The sequence below is a fragment of the Lemur catta genome, chromosome X, assembly GCF_020740605.2.
Source record: "Lemur catta isolate mLemCat1 chromosome X, mLemCat1.pri, whole genome shotgun sequence".
Taxonomy (NCBI): Eukaryota; Metazoa; Chordata; class Mammalia; order Primates; family Lemuridae; genus Lemur; species Lemur catta.
In genome coordinates this window covers 6,795,293-6,814,895 of record NC_059155.1, presented here as the reverse complement: position 1 = coordinate 6,814,895, position 19,603 = coordinate 6,795,293, and the positions used below count along the sequence as shown (strand labels likewise).

The 19,603-nt window shown below is 47.3% G+C and overlaps 1 protein-coding gene across 1 annotated transcript; it reads left to right on the top strand.

Moving 5' to 3' along the window:
- Positions 1-4,513: 4,513 nt before the first annotated feature.
- Positions 4,514-19,341, top strand: TEX28 (testis expressed 28). The gene is made up of 3 exons (XM_045538226.1): positions 4,514-5,229; positions 18,146-18,281; positions 18,985-19,341. Exons 1-3 carry the CDS (start codon positions 4,514-4,516, stop codon positions 19,339-19,341), a joined length of 1,209 nt encoding a protein of 402 aa, XP_045394182.1.
- The last annotated feature ends 262 nt before the right edge of the window (positions 19,342-19,603 follow it).

Here is a 19,603-nt window from a genome sequence, read left to right as displayed (position 1 = left end):
ATAGTTCTGTGGTGTTGACATTATGAAATCCATAGAAACATTAGGCACAACTGAGTAATGACTATGATGACTCTTCGTTTCTCTCCCAACTTTTTGTTTTCCTTGGAGTCACCCCCTTTTTGCTTGTTCTCTATTACTGATCACTAGTTCAAGATTTCCCCCAATTGTCTAAATCTCCTATGCGTAAGTTCAAAGATGTCTGGCATTCTAGTAGTTTTCATTCCTTGGAGCTGTCTTGGAGCCTTTTGACTTGCTCTCCAGGACTGCTGCCAAGCCATTAGCTTGGGCTCTCCTATCATCCTGGAGATTGCCTCTCTTTTGGCTTGGGTTCCCTGTTTTCTAGATCCCATCTCCATCTCTTCCTTAGAATACTGCCTGATTTGGTGGCACACTTTCTCGTGTAGCTTCCAGAGGAAGAATGTAGAAGAAGTAAACTATTTGAGTTCTTTCGTGTCTGAAAATGTTTCCAGTCTAACTTTGTAAGTTGACAGTTTGGGTGAAGAATTCTAGGTTGGAAAATCATTTTTTCCCTCAGAATTCTGAAGCCATTACTTTATCGTCTTCTATTTCCCCCATGCTGTTGCTTTAAAGTCTGAAGGTACTCTGACTTCTGATTGTGACCTTTTTTTCCCCCTCTCTGACAGTTACTCAGTGTATTGAAGATATTATTCAACTGTCTTCTGGATTTCATTGGTGCTATTGAGAAGTCAGCTTGCAGTCTAAAAATAATGTTTGTAAAGGTAATCAGCTTTTTATTTCTGGCTGCTTTTAAGATCTTGTGTCTAGGTATGGACCTATTTCTGTCTTTCCTGCTTGGGATATATTGGGCTTTTTTAATTTGTGGATTTGTGTCTTTCATCAGTTTTGGAAAGTTCTTAGGTAGTATCTTTTATTTTATTTATTTATTTTTTTGTTGACACAGAGTCTCGCTCTGTCGCCTGGGCTAGGGTGCCGTGGCATCAGCCCAGCTCACAGTAACCTCCAACACCTGGGTGCAAGCAGTCCTACTGCCTCAGCCTCCCGAGTAGCTGGGACTACAGGCATGTGCCACCACGCCTGGCCAATGTTTCCTATATATATATATATGTATATATATATATATATTTTTTTTTTAGTTGTCCAGCTAATTTCTTTCTATTTTTCTAGTAGAGACGGGGTCTCGCTCTTGCTCAGGCTGGTCTCAAACTCCTGAGTTTGAGCCATCCTCCCATCTTGGCCTCCCAGAGTGCTAGGATTACAGGCGTGAGCCACCGCGCCCAGCCGTATCTTTTAAAATATTGCTGCTATTTCATTCTATCTTCTCTTTCTGGCATGACAATTAGATTTTTGTTAGACCTTCTCACACTATCTTCCATGTCTTCTATTTTTCAAATTTTCTATTTCTTTGAGCCTCTGTGCTGCATTCTGGATACTTTCTTTAGCTCTGTTGTACAGTTTATTAATAGTCTCTCCAGTCATATCTAATCTGCTACTAAATCCATCTATTGAACATTTAAGGTTTTTTTTTTTGAGACAGACTCTCACTCTGTTGCCCGGGCTAGAGTGCCGTGGCGTCAGCCTAGCTCACAGCAGCCTCAAACTCCTGGGCTCAAGCAATCCTCCTGACCCAGCCTCCTGAGTAGCTGGGACTACAGGCATGTGCCACCATGCCTGGCTAATTTTTTTTATTTATGTTTTTTAGTTGTCCAGCTAATTTCTTTCTATTTTTAGTAGAGATGGGGTCTGACTCTTGCTCAGGCTGGTCTCGAACTCCTGAGCTCAAACGATCCTCCCTCCTCGGCCTCCCAGAGTGCTAGGATTACAGGCATGAGCCACCACACCCAGCCAAACATTTAAAAAAATTTTAAACCGTGGAATCTGACATATGTACATAAAGGTACAGAAAACATCAACATATATTTTAAAAAATAATGATAACATGAACGCACGTTTAACTAGTACTCAAGGCAAACACCCCAGCCTCCACGTGTTCTCTCCAGTCATAATCCCCTTCTCCCAGCTCAGTGGAAACCATCATCCTGAAGTTTATGTTACTAACATCCATGCTTTTCTGTATAGCTTTACTGCTTGTGCAGGCATCTCTACATAAAATCATTTTGTTTGGCCTGCTTTTGGAATTTATATAAATGGAATCATACACAATATGGATTTTCTGTTTGGCTCCTTCAACATTATGCTTGTGAAATTCATTTGTGCTTTTCAAGGATGTAGTTCATTTTCATTGCTGTACAGTTGTATATTGTTGCATATATTACAGTTTCCTTACACATTCTACTCTTGATAGGCAGGTGAGTTGTTTCTAGTAGTTGGTTTTTGGGAACATTAGTGTACCTGTCTCCTGGGGATATTGCTTACGAATGCAATTGCTGGATCATTCAGTATGCATATCTTCAACTTTATACTACCAAATGCTTTTCCAAAGTAGTTATACCAATTTACTCTCCCACCAGTAGTGATTGAGAGTTCCTCTTGCCCCACATCTTTGTTTAACACTTATTATTGTTTGCCTAAATTTGGCCAATCTGCTGGGTGTGTAGTGGTATCACACTGTGTTTTTTTAACCAAGGTATAATTTACTTACAGTAAATAAAATACCCAGAACCAAGGTGTCTATTACATATAATCACTTTTTTTTTTTTTTTGAGACAGAGTCTGGCTTTGTTGCCCGGGCTAGAGTGAGTGCCTTGACGTCAGCCTAACTCACAGCAACCTCAAACCCCTGGGCTTAAGCGATCCTTCTGCCTCAGCCTCCCAAGTAGCTGGGACTACAGGCATGAACCACCATGGCCGGCTAATTTTTTCTCTATATATTTTTAGTTGGCCAGATAATTTCTTTCTATTTTTTAGTAGAGATGGGGTCTCACTCTTGCTCAGGCTGGTCTCAAACTCCTGGCCTCAAGTGATCCACCCGCCTCGGCCTCCCAGAGTGCTAGGATTACAGGCGTGAGCCACCGCGCCCAGCCATAATCACTTCTGACTTGCCACCAGGAGAGCATTTTTCAGATCGCAAACTGTTGCGAAGGTACTTACAGTTTCAAAGTAGAAACAAGACTGGGCGTGGTGGCTCATGCCTGTTATCCCAGCACTTTGGGAGACTGAGATGGGAGAATCACTTGAGGCCAGGAGTTCAAGACCACCTTGGGCAACATAGCAAGACCTCATCTCTACAAAAAAGTTTAAAAAAATTAGCGGGGCATGGTGGCACACGCCTGTAGTCCCAGCTACTCAGGAGGCAAAGACAAGAGGATTGTTTGAGCCCGGGAGTTTGAGGTTGCAGTGAGCTATGATCATACCACTGCACTCCAGCCTGGATGACAGGGTGAGCTCCAGTCTCAAAAAAAAGAAAAAAAGAAAGAAACAGAACAGAGGTTTCATCTGAGCTGGCCCCACCTTCCTCTTCTAGATCCTCGTCCCCTACTCTGCCCTGGTCTACTGGACTCCAGCTATGTTGCTGTTGCCATATTTATTTTAGAGGTGAGAAAACTGGGCCTCTGAGTGGTTTATTAACTCGCTCAAGGTCTCAGGGTGGTGGATCACGGATTTGAACTGGGCTCTATCTCAAAGGCAATGTTATTCCTCACCATGTGAGAGACTCATTATTTTGTGTTACAATAGACTTTTCCATCCTGGGCTGTCAGCTCTATGTGAGCAAGGAATTTATCTGGCTTCTATGCCACATAGTAGGCCCTCAAGAAATACGTGCTGAATAAATGATTGAATGAATGAATGAACCTGGTTAGGATGCAAAGTTCTCTGGGAGTCGCAATATGGCAAACCATATGTGTTAATGGGAATGAGTTTATTCCATACTTTACAAGAACAGTTCTTTACAAATGAGAATCACATTGGTAATTCTTTTTTTTTTTTTTTTTTTTTTTTTGAGACAGAGTCTCACTCTGTTGCCCGGGCTAGAGTGCCATGGTGTCAGCCTCGCTCACAGCAACCTCAAACTCCTGGGATCAAGCAATCCTCCTGCCTCACCCTCCTGAGTAGCTGGGACTATAGGCATGCGCCACCATGCCCGGCTAATTTTTTCTATATATATTTTTAGTTGTCCATATAATTTCTTTCTATTTTTAGTAGAGACGGGGTCTCACTCTTGCTCAGGCTGGTCTCGAACTCCTTAGCTCAAGCGATCTTCCCACCCTGGCCTCCCAGAGTGCTAGGATTACAGGTGTGAGCCACTGTACCTGGCCCACAGTAGGTAATTCGTGAAAGGGAAAATAGAGGGAGAGGCAGGGCAGTTGTGGAGGGGAGATTCTAGCCATCTGGGGGTCGTAGGTAGTAAGGTACACCCTTAGAGCAAGGAGTCAGATGCTGAAAAGGAGGGGAGAAGAGCCCAGAAGATGAACTTGACCTCCCAGTGTGCATTGGCCCCATCTTGAATGCACGAATGTTGTATGCATTAGTATTCATGCATATGTGTGTTTTCATGGAGTGAAGTCATGATGTGTCCAATTCTCCTACTATTTGCAGGTCACAGAGTACCTATTTTGTGATTTCTTTTTTCCAGATGCAGGCAGAATACAACAAGAGCGCAAGTGCAACCCTCCCCTCCAATGTGCCTTCATGCAGGTCCTTGTCCAGGGAAGAGGGCCCCAGTGGCCACTGCAGCCTCTCAGATAGGGAGCTTGCCCGGAACTTACAGGATGGCATCAAACACCGCATCTTCTACCTGTCAGAGCAGCTGAGAGTGGAGAAGGCCATCCGGGACGAGAACACAGTGGGCTACCTCAAGCTGGTGTCCAAAGCAGACCGGCACCAGGCCCTGCACATCCGGCAAGCCTTTGAGAAGGTAAACCAACGTGCCTCTGCTACCATTGCCCAGATCGAGAGAAGGCTCCTCCAGTGTCACCAGCAGCTCCAGGAGCTGGAGGAAGGATGCAGGCCCAGAGGCTTAGCGCTGACAGCAGAAAGTAACCTGGACAACTGTGAGCAGCCCAGTGAGAAGGCCCCATTTTCCGAGTCCCCCAAGCTGGGTAGGGAAGACTGCCTGCCCACCAACCTGCCCAACGTCATCAAACCCTCCCCGGGCTTGCAACAGGGGAAGTTGTCAGAGACAAAATGTGTGGCTCGGCAACAAAACCTGCTGTTGCAGAAGGTAAAGGAAGAGCTGAAAGAAGTCAAGAAGTTCCACATCAGCCTCAAGATGTCCTATCAGAGCCTAAACGACAAGTATCTGAAAGACCTGCAGGTGTCGCTGGAGTCCCTTCAAGAGGAGAAATGCAGGTGAGGCGGAGCCCTTTCTCCTGCCTTGGCTCTGGGAACGGAAGCGGCCGTGGGGGGGGGCAGCCCCCAGGACCCCTCTGTGGGAGGGTGAAAGGAGCTGAGGCTTGGGCTTAGAGAGTCAGGGTGAGGGGTAGTGGGAAGAGAAGGGCCAGCAGGTCCTGCAGTGGAGCAGGCTGGTCCTCTTCCTGTGGTCCCACACCTGCCTTGTCCCTTGCTGGCAAATGAGGCTTCAACTCTGTGGTTCCTGCCAGGTGGTTGTGGCAGTGGCTGCACAGAGTCACCAGCCCTGGCTCTGCAGAGGCAGGAGACAGTGCAGTGGTGGCGAGAGTCCCTCAGATGCCTCTGGTCGTATTCAGCTGGAAAGGTTTGACTCAGGACTGGAGTCGCCTTGCCAGCCCTGATCTCTTCACTTGTGCTTGTAGCTGAGCTGGGGTACAAGGTCAAGTATCTGATATTGGTTCTGAAGGTGACTGCCTTTTGGTGAATGCTTTGTCCCCACAGTGCAATGGCTCGATTTTATTTTCCTCTAAGAGAAGACTAGAGCCCACCAATAGAATAAAAAGGCAACCCCCATCTCTCCATTCCTAATGGGACCTTTCTCTGGGTTCCCACTGCCCTTCAGGGGCGCCACACTCTCTCCCCCTCGCTGCAGTCAATGGCTAATGAATGCTACTCCTTCCAGCTTCCTGGCAAGGGAGTGAGGGATTCCCTTAGGTGAGCCAAGATTCTCAGCATTTTCATGAAAATAAGAACTCTGCAGTCCTTTTAGTGCCTACATGTACGTGGGAGAAGAGGTGAGTGGGAATCACCCTCTTCAGTTTCCCAGGGAAAGCTTCCTAGCGTTCACGTGGCCTAAGAATTCATCAAGTGCAGCTGAAGAACATTACTTACACTAGCAAGTGAGATAACCAGTCAGAATTACTGGTTTCTTTTTTTTTTTTTCTTTTTGAGACAGAGTCTTACTCTGTTGCCCAGGCTAGAGTGCCATGACATCAGCTTAGCTCACAGCAACCTCAAACTCCTGGGCTCAAGTGATCCTCCTGCCTCAGCCTCCTGAGTAGCTGGGGCTACAGGCATGTGCCACCATGCCCAGCTAATTTTTCTATTTTTAGTAGAGATGGAGTCTTGCTTTTGCTCAGGCTAGTCTCGAACTCCTGAGCTGAAGCGATCCTCCTGCCTCGACCTCCCGGAGTGCTAGGATTGCAGGTATGAGCCGCTGCACCCACCCAAGAATTACAGATTTCTTTTGGAGGATTTTTTTTTATAGGACATGGCAATCAAATCTAAAATCTTGGGAACGTTAAGGACTCTGTTGTTGAAATGACATTTTACAAGGTTAGATTTGTATTAAGCAAGAGTAGAGCTTGGTGGCAGTTACACATATCCCTGTATTTTTCCGTACTGCACAGGCCTGTGGGACTGCTGTGCTCAGACAAACTCTTAACTCCTATCAAATCAGAATCTTTCAGTTGGCCTCTTGATGCAGGGGGTGACCACAGGGGAGCAGGGCAATACCTCTCTCTCGTTCTCTCTCTCTCTCTCTCTCTGATTCTACAAACTTGCACTTCTGACCCAGTAGCTCCTGCCAACGACTGCGACATGAGTGTGAAATAAGTTTTATTGTGTTCAGTCACTGAGATTGCTGGTTGTTTGCTACAGCAGTTAGCCTGCCCTGACCAATACATATCCCAAGCAAAAAAGCAGGTCTGCAGGACTCAAATTTCCCAGGAGGAATGGACAGAGGCCTGAAGATGATTTTCGCTGTTAGCATGTGCTCCCAGATGAGCCAGGGCACAAGGTCAAGTAGCATTGTCCTCCTGTAGTCTTCAGACGTCCACTTTATAGATGAGGAAATAGAGTCTCTGAGAGGCACGTGCAGGCCACCCAACTGGTAAGTGCAGACCTGAGAGTGTTTCACAGCACCCTGGCCACGTGGCTCAGTGGGAAAGTTAGATTTGGGTGTGTGTCAGGTGAGATGCAATGAGGAGGTGAAAAGAAAATGCGTGAAACCGAAGAAACGTATTATTCACAGATCCCAGAGACATTCAGCTTTCCTGCAGGGCTTGTTGATCAGCTGGTTTAAAGAAAACATATAGGAAGGGGCACTTGTGTGGGACATTAGGTTTTATTGTGGTCAGCAGCTGTGGGGTGTGTTGGATTTTTGGGTCAGTGAGACAGGAACAAGTGGGTTATATGGTAAACGGCCACCTGGGGCAGGGGAGTTTTATCTAGGCCAAAGGTGACAGGGTACAGCTGGGTTTCAGATGACTTATGGCAGCCTAAAAATGGATGCTGAGGCTGTAACTATATTGAACAAATTTATGACAAGGACTTTCTTTTCTCATATTGAGATAGAATTCACATAATGTTAAATTAACCATTTTAAAGTATACAATTCAGTGGCATTACATACAGCCACAATGTTGTACACAACCTTCGCCTCTTTCTAGTTGCAGAACATTTTTGTCACCCCAAAAGGAGACCCCCAGACCCATATGCAGTCAGTTCCCATTGCCTCTTATCCTTAGCTCTAGCTATTCAGTAACCTCTTTTCTATCTCCATGAATTTGCTTATTCTGGGCATTTCATATAAATGGGATCATGCAACATGTGGCCTTTTGTGTCTAACTTCTTTCACTGAACATGATGTTTTCAAGGCTCATCCACGTTGCAGCATGGATTAGTACTTCGTTCTTTTTATGGCTGAAGAATAGCCCCGTGCATGGATAAACCATATCTTGTTTATCTGTCCATCAGTAGATGGATATTTGCGTTGTTTTCACCTTTTAGCTATTGTGAAAAGCTTGGCTACGGGCACTAGTGTACATGCATTTGTTTGAACACTAGTTTTCAATTCTTTGTGGTCTGTACCCAGCAGTGGAATTGCTGGGTCCTGTGGTGACTCCAGGTAAATGTTCAGAGGAACTGCCAGACTGTTTTCCACGGTGGCTGCACCATGTTACCTTCCTGCCAGCAATGTACAAAGCTTCTAATTTCTTCATGTCCTTACCAACAGTCCTTATTGTCCTTTTTCTCCAATGGATGCGGTTGTGAAGTGGTATTTCATTATGAGGGCTTTCTTTCCTTTTTATTTCTCTGAGTCTTTTGATGGGCAGAAATTCTTTTTGTGCATTTTTTATTGTGGTAAATAAAAACCACATAACATAAAATTTACCATGTTAGCCATGATTCTGAGAAGTGCAGGGTCTCTCTCACAGCCTCAGTTAGACTTGGGAGGCTTGGGACTGGCCTAGTGGCCCTGGGGTCCTCCTTCAGGAGATCTGGATTTGTGGGTCCTCCCAGGGGACACTCCTGCTTCCTCTGGAGTTGCTCGAGGCTCCTGCTACACTCTACGGTCTGTACCGAAGAGAAGCCTCGGCCTGGATGGGGAGTGCGGAAGCCCCTGACTCCTGCAATAGGGTGTCGTGAACTTGAGGATTTGGGACAGAAGGGTCTTTGCCAGACTTCTCTTCCCTCTTGTGGAAATAATTAGGTGCTTCAGCTCTCCATGAAGCTAGCAGTGAACAACTGGCTTTGCTGTCTCCTCAGCAAAGCCGGTCTCATGGGGGACCAGAAGGCCCTGCTCCTCAGCGTCTCCACGGGTCAGAAAGGAAGAAGCCCGAGAGATTCAGAAAATGTCCATTTGTAGAAGAGACGGCACCCAAGGAAGGCCTGGGGAGTCTTCAAGTGAAAGTCTTGGCTGATCAGATCTCACCTGGGCACCTCCCGTGAGGGGTTGCGGGAAACCTTCTCGAGCCTCCTAATGAGGGGGCTCTGGGAGGGTCCTGAAGGTCCTGCTCCCCTCTCTCTAATAGGAGGCTTGATGGTGAAAGGAAGTGGCCTCCTGAGACTGCGCATGGATAAGCCCTGGAGTTGGGGGGCGGTGCCAGCAAAAAACCATCATTACTCCCCGAGGCCCGCAGCCGGTCCCAGCCGGCCCAGCTCCACAGGCAGCTTGCCTGGTGGCACGCACTTGTCTGGCATCTGCTTTCATGCGGGCAAAGCCCTCCTCTTTCTTCTTCACCCATGCAGCCCAGTGGGTGGGTCAGTGCCTGGGGAAGAGCTATTGCTGGGACATCTATGTTGAATGAATAAAATAGTCATAGGAGAAAACCCATCAAGAGGGTGACATTGCTTCTTACCCTATTCTTGTTTCCCTAGACCAAACCTTGGACTTGGTGGTCAATTCATGCCACTGCATCCACTCGCTCAAAGCTCCACTTGATGACAGCAAAGCAGCTTATTTGGAAATAGGGCTGTTGCTGATGCAATGAGTTAAATCAACACAAGGTCATACTGGAGTAGGGTGGGCCCCTGATCCAGTATGACTAGTGTCCTTATAAAAAGGGCACATTTGGACACAGACACACCCAGAGGGAGAACGCCATGGGAAGACAGAGGCAGAAGTCGGGTGAGGCAGCAGAAGCCAAGGGACCCCAAAGGTTGCCAGCAACCCCATGCCCTGGGAGAGAGGCCTGGAATGCTCTCTCCCGCACGGTGCTCGGGAGGAACCCACCCTGCCGGCACCTCCGTCTCAGGCTTCTGGCCTCCTGAACTGGGAGAGTCCGTTTCTGGTGTTCAAGCCACTCAGAGTCTGTGGTACTTCATTAGGGCAGCCGCAGGCTCTGCTCAGTCTCCTCACAGGTCTGCCCAGACTACTATGTTCACTGGCCTCTCCATTTATTCTTTTCTAAAAGTTGCTTTTTTAAATTGAGGTGATTTTTAAATGTGAAATTGCATTTAAGTTTAGGTGTACAACTTAATACGTTTTAATAAAAGTGTACCCCTGGCAACTAAAACCTCAATAAAGAACTTTTCTGTTGCCTCAGAAAGTTCCCTCATGCCCCTTCTAGTCAATGCCCACCTCCCATACGCAGCCACTGTCTGGTTCCTGTCTCTCCAGCTCTGTCTATTCTAGAATTTCATATGCATGGAATCATACAGTATGTAGTCTTTTTTTTTTCTGAGACAGAGTGTCACTTTGTTGCCCTGGCTAGAGTGAGTGCCGTGGCGTCAGCCTAGCTCACAGCAACCTCAAACTCCTGGGCTCAAGCGATCCTCCTGCCTCAGCCTCCCGAGTAGCTGGGACTACAGGCATGTGCCACCATGCCCGGCTAATTTTTAATATATATATATATATTTTTTTTTAGTTGTCTGACTAATTTCTTTCTATTTTTAGTAGAGACAGGGTCTCGCTCTTGTTCAGGGTGGTATCGAACTCCTGACCTCAAGCGATCCACCCACCTCGGCCTCCCAGAGTGCTAGGATTACAGGCGTGAGCCACCGCGCCCGGCCTTGACCAAGATCTTGACCGGACCTTATCTTCCTCTTCTTTCCCTCAGGCAGCAACTCCTGGGTTTCTTTCTCCTGCTGCCCTCTCCTCTCCACCAATGTCACGATGCGATGTCCCACTGCCCCATTACTGTGGTTCCGTCATTTTCTAGCAACTTCTCCAGACCATCTCCACATATCTGCTGGTCTTGTTACATCTCTCGTTCATGAATTGCTGGCAAAGGTTCAGCGATAAGAAGCTGCTCAAGTCATAAAGCAGATTGGTGGCTGCCGGGCACGGGGGTGGGGGGCGGGGCAGGGCAATGGGGGGGTGACTGCTTAATGGATTTTGGGGGGGAGTTGATGAAAATGTCTTGGAACCAACCAGACAGCAGTGGTGGCTGCATAAACAACACTGTAACTGTGCTAAATGCCACTGAATTGTTCACTTTAGAATAATTGTACATTATGTGAATTTTACCTCAATGAAAAATTAAATTAAATAAAAAGAAACTGCTCAAGTGCCATACGGTCAAGAACCTCGTTCTTGCTTTGTGTCTGTGCCTGTGTGCACAGATGGGCATGCACGACACTTTCCTGCAGTCTGTCTTGTACTGAATTCTTCATACAGTGAAAATGTCCTGAAGTGAATCTGCCCGGTCCTTGTGCTTGTCCTTCCCTTCTGGATACCAGGTCTTTGGGGGTATCCAAACTCTAGCCCCTCTGTCCAGCAGTGTTCTGGTATGATTCATTTTGAGACAAGGTTTGGAGATAAAAGGCTGCGGTTAACAGAGGCTTCACTATCGCTCTGGGAGTCTTGGCCCCAGGGATCCAGTCTTGGGCTGATGTCTCTCAAGGTATCTGCTCAGGCCTCTTGCAGGCTCAGGTCATGTTGACCAGGTGGCACGAGAGCTTTCATTTCTTCCCAGACTTCTCCTCCTTCAGGTTGGGGCGTCCCACATCTTTGGGTCTCGGAGGAGGCCTGACCTGAGGTCTGAGCTGCTCTCTGAACAGTTTCCTGCCATCCCTGTTGTGCTGAAGCAAAGGGCAGACATCCTATTAGTTTATCTATAAATATTTCAGTGTGTACCTGAAACATGGATCTTTTTGTTGACATAGCCTAAATACCACACCTAAATTTTTTTTTTACTTTTTTTTTTCGAGACAGAGCTTCATTCTCTTGCCTGGGCTAGAGTGCCGTGGCGTCAGCCTAGCTCACAGCAACCTCAGACTCCTGGGCTCAAGCGATCCTCCTGCCTCAGCCTCCCGAGTAGCTGGGACTACAGGCACGCGCCACATGCCCGGCTGATTTTTTCTATGTATTTTTTTTTTAGTTGTCCAGCTAATTTCTTTCTATTTTTAGTAGAGACAGGGTCTCGCTCTTGCTCAGGCTGGTCTCGAACTCCTGAGTTTGAGCGATCCTCCCACCTCAGCCTCCCAGAGTGCTAGGATTACAGGAGTGAGCCACCACACCCAGCCCACACCTAATTTTTTTAAACAATTCCATAGTATTAAATATGCAGTGTTGCTTTACTGCCACATACATGTCATACATTCCCTTTTATTTCTGAAGGATATTTTTGCTGGGCACAGAATTCTCAGTTGGCATTTATTTTCTTTTTGAAATACTAAGCATTTTGAAAAAAATGTTCCCTTTTCGAACTCCTGACCTCGAGTGATCCTCCTGCCTCGGCCTCCCAGAGTGCCAGGATTACAGGCTTGAGCCGCTGCCCCAGCCAGTTGTTCCCTTCTGACTTTCATTGTTTCTGTTGAAAAGGCAGCTGTCATTCTATTGTTGCTCCTTGGGACAAAATCAGTCTTATTTTCCTCTGGCTCCTTTTAAGATCCTCTCTTTCTCTTTGGTGTTTAGTGCTTTTGCTCTGATGATGCTTGGTGTGATTTTATTTGCATTTATCTTGCTTGGGGTTTGCATTGCTGTTTGGGTTTGTGACGTGATGTCTTCTGTCAATTTTGGAAATTCTCAGCCATTATTGATTCTACCCTATTCTCTCATTCCTCCCCTTCTAAGACTCTGGTTACATTTACGTTAGACCTTTTCACCATATGCCTATGTCTCCTAGGTTCCTGTCTGCGTTTTCCAGCCTTTTGTCTCTATGCATTCTGAATACTTTCTTCTGAACTGTCTTCCAGGTCACTAAATTGCGTGGGTCTAATTTGCTTTTAAACCCCTCACTGACTTCTTAAACTAATGTATTTTTTAGTTCTCCATGGGTTCTTTTTGGAGTTCCTAGGTTTTTTGTTTGTTTGTTTTTGACACAGTGTCTCACTCTGTTGCCCAGGCTAGAGTACAATGGCATCATCATAGCTCACAGCAACCTCAAATTCCTGGGCTCAAGCAATCCTCCTGGCTCACTGTCCCAAGTGGCTGGGACTACAGGCATGCGCCACCATGCCTGGCTAATTTTTCTTTCTTTCTTTTTTTTTTTTTTTTTGAGACAGAGTCTTGCTCTGTTGCCCGGCTAGAGTGAGTGCCGTGGTGTCAGCCTAGCTCACAGCAACCTCAAACTCCTGGGCTTAAGCGATCCTACTGCCTCAGCCTCCCCAGTAGCTGGGACTACAGGCATGCGCCACCATGCCCGGCTAATTTTTTCTGTATATATTTTTAGTTGGCCAGACAATTTCTTTCTATTTTTAGTAGAGACAGGGTCTCGCTCTTGCTCAGGCTGGTCTCGAACTCCTGACCTCGAGTGATCCACCCGCCTCGGCCTCCCAGAGTGCTAGGATTACAGGCGTGAGCCACCGCGCCCGGCCAAATTTTTCTATTTTTTGTAGAGACAGGGTCTTGCTATGTTGCTCAGGCTGGTCTTGAACTCCTGACCTCAAACGATCCTCCCTCCTTAGCCTCCCAAATTGCTAGGATGACAGGTGTGAGCCACCCCAACTGGCCTGGAATTCTTAGTTTTCTGCTGAAATTCTTAACATTTTTCATCTTAACAAAAAAAGAAACAAGAAAACCATCTCCACCCAGGCATGGTGGCTCATGCCTGTAATCCTAGCACTCTGGGAGGCTGAGGCGGGAGGATTGCTTGAGGTCAGGAGTTTGAGACAAGCCCTGTCTCTAATAAAAATAGAAAAAATTAGCCGGGCATGATGGCACACACCTGTAGTCCCAGCTATGCGGGAGGCTGAGGCAGGAGGATCGCTTCAGCCTAGGAGTTGGAAGTTGCTGTGAGCTAGGCTGATGTCATGGCACTCTAGCCCAGGCCACAGACAGAGACTCTGTCAAAAAAAAAAAAGAAAGAAAGAAAGAAAGGAAAGGACGGGGAAGGGAGGGGAGGGGAGGGGAGGAGACGGAGGAAAGAAGGAAGGAAGAAAGAAAGAAAACCATCCTTGGAGCCTATATCTATCTCCACCACCCCCTCCCCACCAACCCCCACACTGTGGCTGAGACCATAGAAGACCTACATGTTAGAAGTATACTGGACACTTTTCAGAAATTATTTAACCTCACAGGAGCTTTTCTTATAGCTGATCACTTCCTTTTTGAAAAACCCTGTTCTTCCTTAGCTTCTGTGACACCATAGTCTCCTGGTTTTACTCTGTCTCTTTTGCTAGTTTCTCTTCCTCTATGTGACCTTTAAATGTGTGAGTGCCTCAGTCTAAACCTTTTCCTCATTTACACACTCTCTCTGGGGAATCGCCCACAGCGGCAGTTACCATGTGCATGTCAATCCCCACATCTGTGTCTTGCACCCCAGTACTCTGTCCGTTTTCGCTGGGCTGTTTCACAGGCAGCTCAAACTCAGCCTGTCCCAGGTTGAAGGCAAGCTTCGCTAATGCTCACCGATCTTGCCTGTCTTCCAGTCTGTCAGCCCAGCTCAGGCCAAAAGCCTGGGAGTTGTTCCCTCCCCTCACCCTTTCCCTCAGCCCCAACTACCAGTCACCAAGTTCTGCTCCTGAGTCTGCTTCAGCCTGACACGAGAGATTTGGGGATTTTGGTCCATGGGGTTTTACCTGGTGATTGGATTATCTGAGACTGACGTTAGAGTCATTTGAGGACTCAGGATCCTGGATGGCTGAACTTCTCTGCTGCCACCAGGCAATGCGGAACGTCTTTATGGGGTAAATGGAGGTGACATGGTCTGGCTGAGAGATCCTGTCCAAAGCCAGGTGGCCCTGAAGGGCCAAGTACCACTTTGGATTCTCATGCCCAATGGCCTTGATCTCCACTCCATTTCAGTCACCTGCTCCATAATTACACACCGGACCTTGCCATCCCCTCCACAATATTCCTTATCTCAGACATCTTCAAGTCTACCCTCATCTTCTGCAGCTCCTGTCTGTCCTCCTTATCTCTCAGTGCTGTCTTACCTGTTCTTTGCCCTTCATTCACACATTCACATCCTTGGCCCCACCTTTTAATACTATTAACAACAACAACCATCACTTAGTAAGCACTTCTGTCTGCCAGGCAGCACGTCAGTGCTTTATATGCACCCTCTTGTGTAATGCTTGAAACAAACCTAATGGGTCGATGGTATTATTATTATTGTCATCAATATTCTCAACCTCTCTGAAGCACAAAACGGTTAAATGACTTGTCCAAGCAAGTGCCAGAGAGGAAACTTAAACTTAGGGCAACTTGATCCCAGAACCAGCCCTCTGAACCGCTTTCCTGCAATCCACCTGTAAGGTTGTTTTTGGAGTGGCCAGCGCCAGAGAAAGAAAGACAAGTAGAGTTGAAAGGGATAAGTAAAGAGGCTTTATTGGGGCGCTCCTGGGTGAGGGTAACGAGTCCCAAGAGAGGGACCGGGTGAGTTTCACAGTCCCACGGAGTGGGACCGGAGAAGTCGCCCCGCCCAGAAGTCTGGGTGGGCTTATGTATGTTTTTTAGGGCTGGGGGATGGGAGTTTCTCCAGAGGGAGGGTTTTGGTGGGAAGAGTGAGGAATTTCTTTGTTTCAGCTTTAGGGCGGGTATTGAGGAATAGGAGGGGCTTCTTCTTTTTTCATTAGGGAAGGCAGGGGTGCCTGCCACCAGCCTTACACCACTCATTTCAGTCACTCTGACTTCACAGGGCACATAGGGCCAGCAGGTTCCCAACACCCCGCACCTCCTCCCTTCAGAATATTTCTCTCTCCCCTTGGCTTGCAGCGGTGACTTCCAGCTTCTACCTGTGCTCTGCTTTCCGTCCTTGTCAGTCTCCTCAGGGACTTTGGTCTCTTTCTTGTATCCGCCATCCTGCATGCTTTATTAGATTCTTTCTTTCAGTGAATAAATATGATCTCCCCCTTCCCAGTCAGGCTTCTGAAGAGTTGTTTCTATCGACTGTCCTGCACTGCCTGGCCTCCCACTCCCCCTCAGCCCACAGCTGTCTGGCCTCTGTTGCCGCTCACCCCAAGGTCTCAAATGCTTTCCTTCTTAACGTTCAGTCAGCGCTCTGACCTCCTTACCTTACCAATTACATTTGATGCTGTTTACCACTCTGCCTTATTAAAGGCTTCGTAACTTCAGCTCCCAAGTGACCCCACTATTCAGGTTATTTTCCTACCACTTTGGCGTCTCCTTCATTGGCTCTTCCCCCTGCTCCCCAGGACTCCTCACTTCGCACATGTGCTCAGGCCGAGCTCATCCGTCTCTGCCACGTTAACCTGCCATCCCCATGCTACCTGGCCCCTCCTATAGCCATTTCTCCATCTTGGATTTTTCCTCCAAGTTGCAGGCCATTTGGTTCTAGCTCAGTTTGCCAAAAGCTAATTCTCAGAAATTATCACGAATACATTCTTTTGGAAAAAATGATAAAGTTTAGAACCATTCGTATTGGAGAGGGTGGTCCTGACAGCTTTGGAATATTTTGAATTGTTTTGGTTGACTAGCCATCATTTTGTCTTTACAGAGCATTTTCTAGAGTTGTCCATTTCCTTCTGTGACTGTAGGAGCTGGAGGGAGAGGGGTCCTTGACCAAGGAAGCGATAGGGAGAGTCAACCATGTCACAGCCAGAGGGCAGAGAGGAGAGACTGACTGAGAGAATACCCTTGTGAATACATTGCTTATTAACATCTTATTCAATAATCTCAGGAATACATTCAAGAATATATTCATATATTCTTTCTTATATTGATGAAGAACCTATTCACCAGCTGCATATTCATGAAGAATATATTCATGCATATATACTTGAGCATAGTTGATATCTTGAATGTTCTTATGGCCAGACCTTTCATGTAGATGGAAAGACACTGATGAGGAAGTGTTTTGGGGGTGGGCACCCTGCTGACCGACTCCCCATCCGTGCAAGCAGCGGCCTAGTCCATGTTGTCAGCCACCCATCTTCTCAACAGGGACCTTGGGCAGAGACAAATGGAATATTCCTTGAAATGCTGTTGGGAACTGGCTGTCTAGGGAGTGTCTCCCTGTGGTGTCAATCAAGCCCTGGCCTTCCCGTGTGCACAAGCACCACTGTCTACGCCAGGCCTGCGGCCATCCTCCCTCCATGCGGCGGCTCCTTCACTCTGGAGCGCCTTCCCTCTTCTCTGGCGTCACCGCGGCTCGCTTGGGTCAAGACTTGCTTATCTCTGCCCCAAATGACATGCCACATGGCCACTGTCCTTCTGGCCTGTCCTTCTCGGCGCCCAAACGAGGAACTTCAAAAAAGATTTTAGGTTATGAAATATTTCAAACCCAGGGGAAATGTAGAGAATAACATGATTGACAGCCCCAGCTTCTTCAGCTCTTAACACTGGCCAGATTCATAGCTTCAAGTCTTATTTTTTAAGAAACTTTAAAGGATTCAGTTGAAGTTCTCTCATTACCCCTTCCCACCCCATTTCCCTTCCGCTGGCCTCCTTGTCCTCGTTTGGGTGCTCATTTCCGTGTGTACACAACAGGTAGTAATGTTTTGCTTGTGGTTTTTAACAGTTCTATTGAGATATAATTTACATATCATAAAATGCACTGTTTTAACTACATTTCAATGGTTTTTAGTAAATTTACTGAGTTGTACAACTATTACCACAATCCAATTTTTTGTTTTTGTTTAAATAACAGATTTATTGAGATATAATTCACATCCCATAAAATTCCAGTGGTTTTTAATATATTCACAGAGTTGTGCAATCATCGCTACTATCTAATTCCACAAAATTTCATCATCCCCAAAGGAAACCTTGTCCCCATTACAGTCCCTCTCCACCTCCCTCCTCCAGCCCTGGCACTGCCTCATCTGCTTCTTGTTTCTGTGGGTTGGCTTCTTCTGGACATTTCACAGAGATGGAATCACACACTATGTTGTCTTTTATGATTGCTCAATCTCTATAATCAGCATGTTTTTATAGAGTAACTACTGCATGCTAAACACTGGTCCTGGGATATTTGTGGAATTTAATAGCATATGCAGAGCGTTTAGGTTTTAGTTTCTACCACTTCTAGTCTATGGCCGTTTTCATAAAGCTGTTACAAAAGAATAACTATATATAAAATATATATGAATATCAGCGTGCGTGTGACTGATCTGTGTGTGGGTGTTCCTAGGCAGACCTGGGGGAGGAGGCAGGCTTTGACTAGAGTCTGGGGAGAGAGGAGGAAGTCAAAATTGGATCCCAAGTCTAGTACAGGTGCAGGACTGCTGTCAGTACGAGCTCTGGGCGAGGTACTAATGGAATATTACTTTCTCTTTTGCTCCCAAGACAAACGCTGATGGAAGAGCATTTGAATGACCACCTGCAGGGCCACCTGGATGAGATTTACCACCTCAAACAGAATCTGGCCTGCACTGAAGAGAAAATGGCCTATCTGTCCTATGAGAGAGATAAGGAAATATGGGTGAGAACCTCATGGGGGAGCCTTTCAAGAAGTGGCCAGTGAGAGGGATGTAGGGATGAGTGAATCCATTCTGATACCCCTAAACCAAAGCAAGACCCAGATCTTTGAGCCGTATACCCCTGCCAAGGGTTCAGTGGGAACACACATGCTTGTTTTAGAGCTAGCAGTGTCCAGTCTTTATGTGCATGTTTCACTTCCCACCATCCGGCTTAGTTGCTTTGGGAACTTTGGCGCTGCAGTGCTCAACCTTGAGGGCTCATCAGAACCACCTGGCAGACTTGTTCCAAGGCGGTGGCTGGGCCCCAGCCCAGAGCCTATGACTGTGGCGGGGCTGCTTCTGCTGGTGCTGTGGGTGCAGGGAGTGCCCTCTGAGAACCCCTCCTTTAGACCTGGCTTCCCTCTCCTGACTCTTTTCCATATCCGGAGCTCCTACTCCTGTCCTAGGTTAGCTCTGTCCCCACCAGGCCCTCGGTCTTAGGAGACAATGGACAAGGGAGTGTGGTTGAGTTAGACGAGCCCTGGCTATTGCTGACGGGCCCTGGCAGCAGCTCTGTCTCCTCACCAGATGTGCTCTAACTTCTCCGCTTTCCTCCTAAGGTATTCAGATCCATGATACTTGCTGCACCCTCTTTAGGAGCCCAGTTAAATGACCACAGTTCTGTTCTGACTTCTCGTGAGTGTGTGTGTTTTTTGTCTCCTGCAGGAGGTCATGGAGACTTTCAAGAGCCGAATATCCAAGCTGGAAACTTTACAGCAAGTCACCCAACTGGAGATGACAGAGCACCTCAGAAGCCGTCCCCAGGAGTTTTTGTTCAGATTCTTGGGCCTGCTCCTCACACTGGCCTCCCTCCTCTTGGTCTCTGTGTCCTCCATTTGTTCCCTCCCTTTGCCGCTGTTCCACTCACGCCTGCGCACTTGCACCACGCTCGTGCTGCTTGGGCTCGGAGCCCTGGCCTGGCAGAAGCGGCATGCCATCTCCACCTTGAACTGGCAGGTGTGGGTCCCCTCCAGATGGAGACTGTACTCCAAGGACTCCAATCCTCCATCAGATGGACCTTAAGAGGCCTGAGTTTGCTAGTTCTGCCCTCCCCAGACAGCCACTTTGCAGTTCTTGCTTTCTGACTCGGTGACCACCAGCCTACGGAGATGTGTGCAGACACCTACCTGCCTCGCACTTCCATTTCACCACGATCCTTCCATGCCATCTGTAGACATGAGGCTTGGAGAAAATTAAAGTCTGTGAAGCACTGCTTTCCCCTTTGTCCCCCTCATGCCCTCTCCAGACCCAGGGCCTGAACACTCAGAGGCTTAGGTGGCCCCAA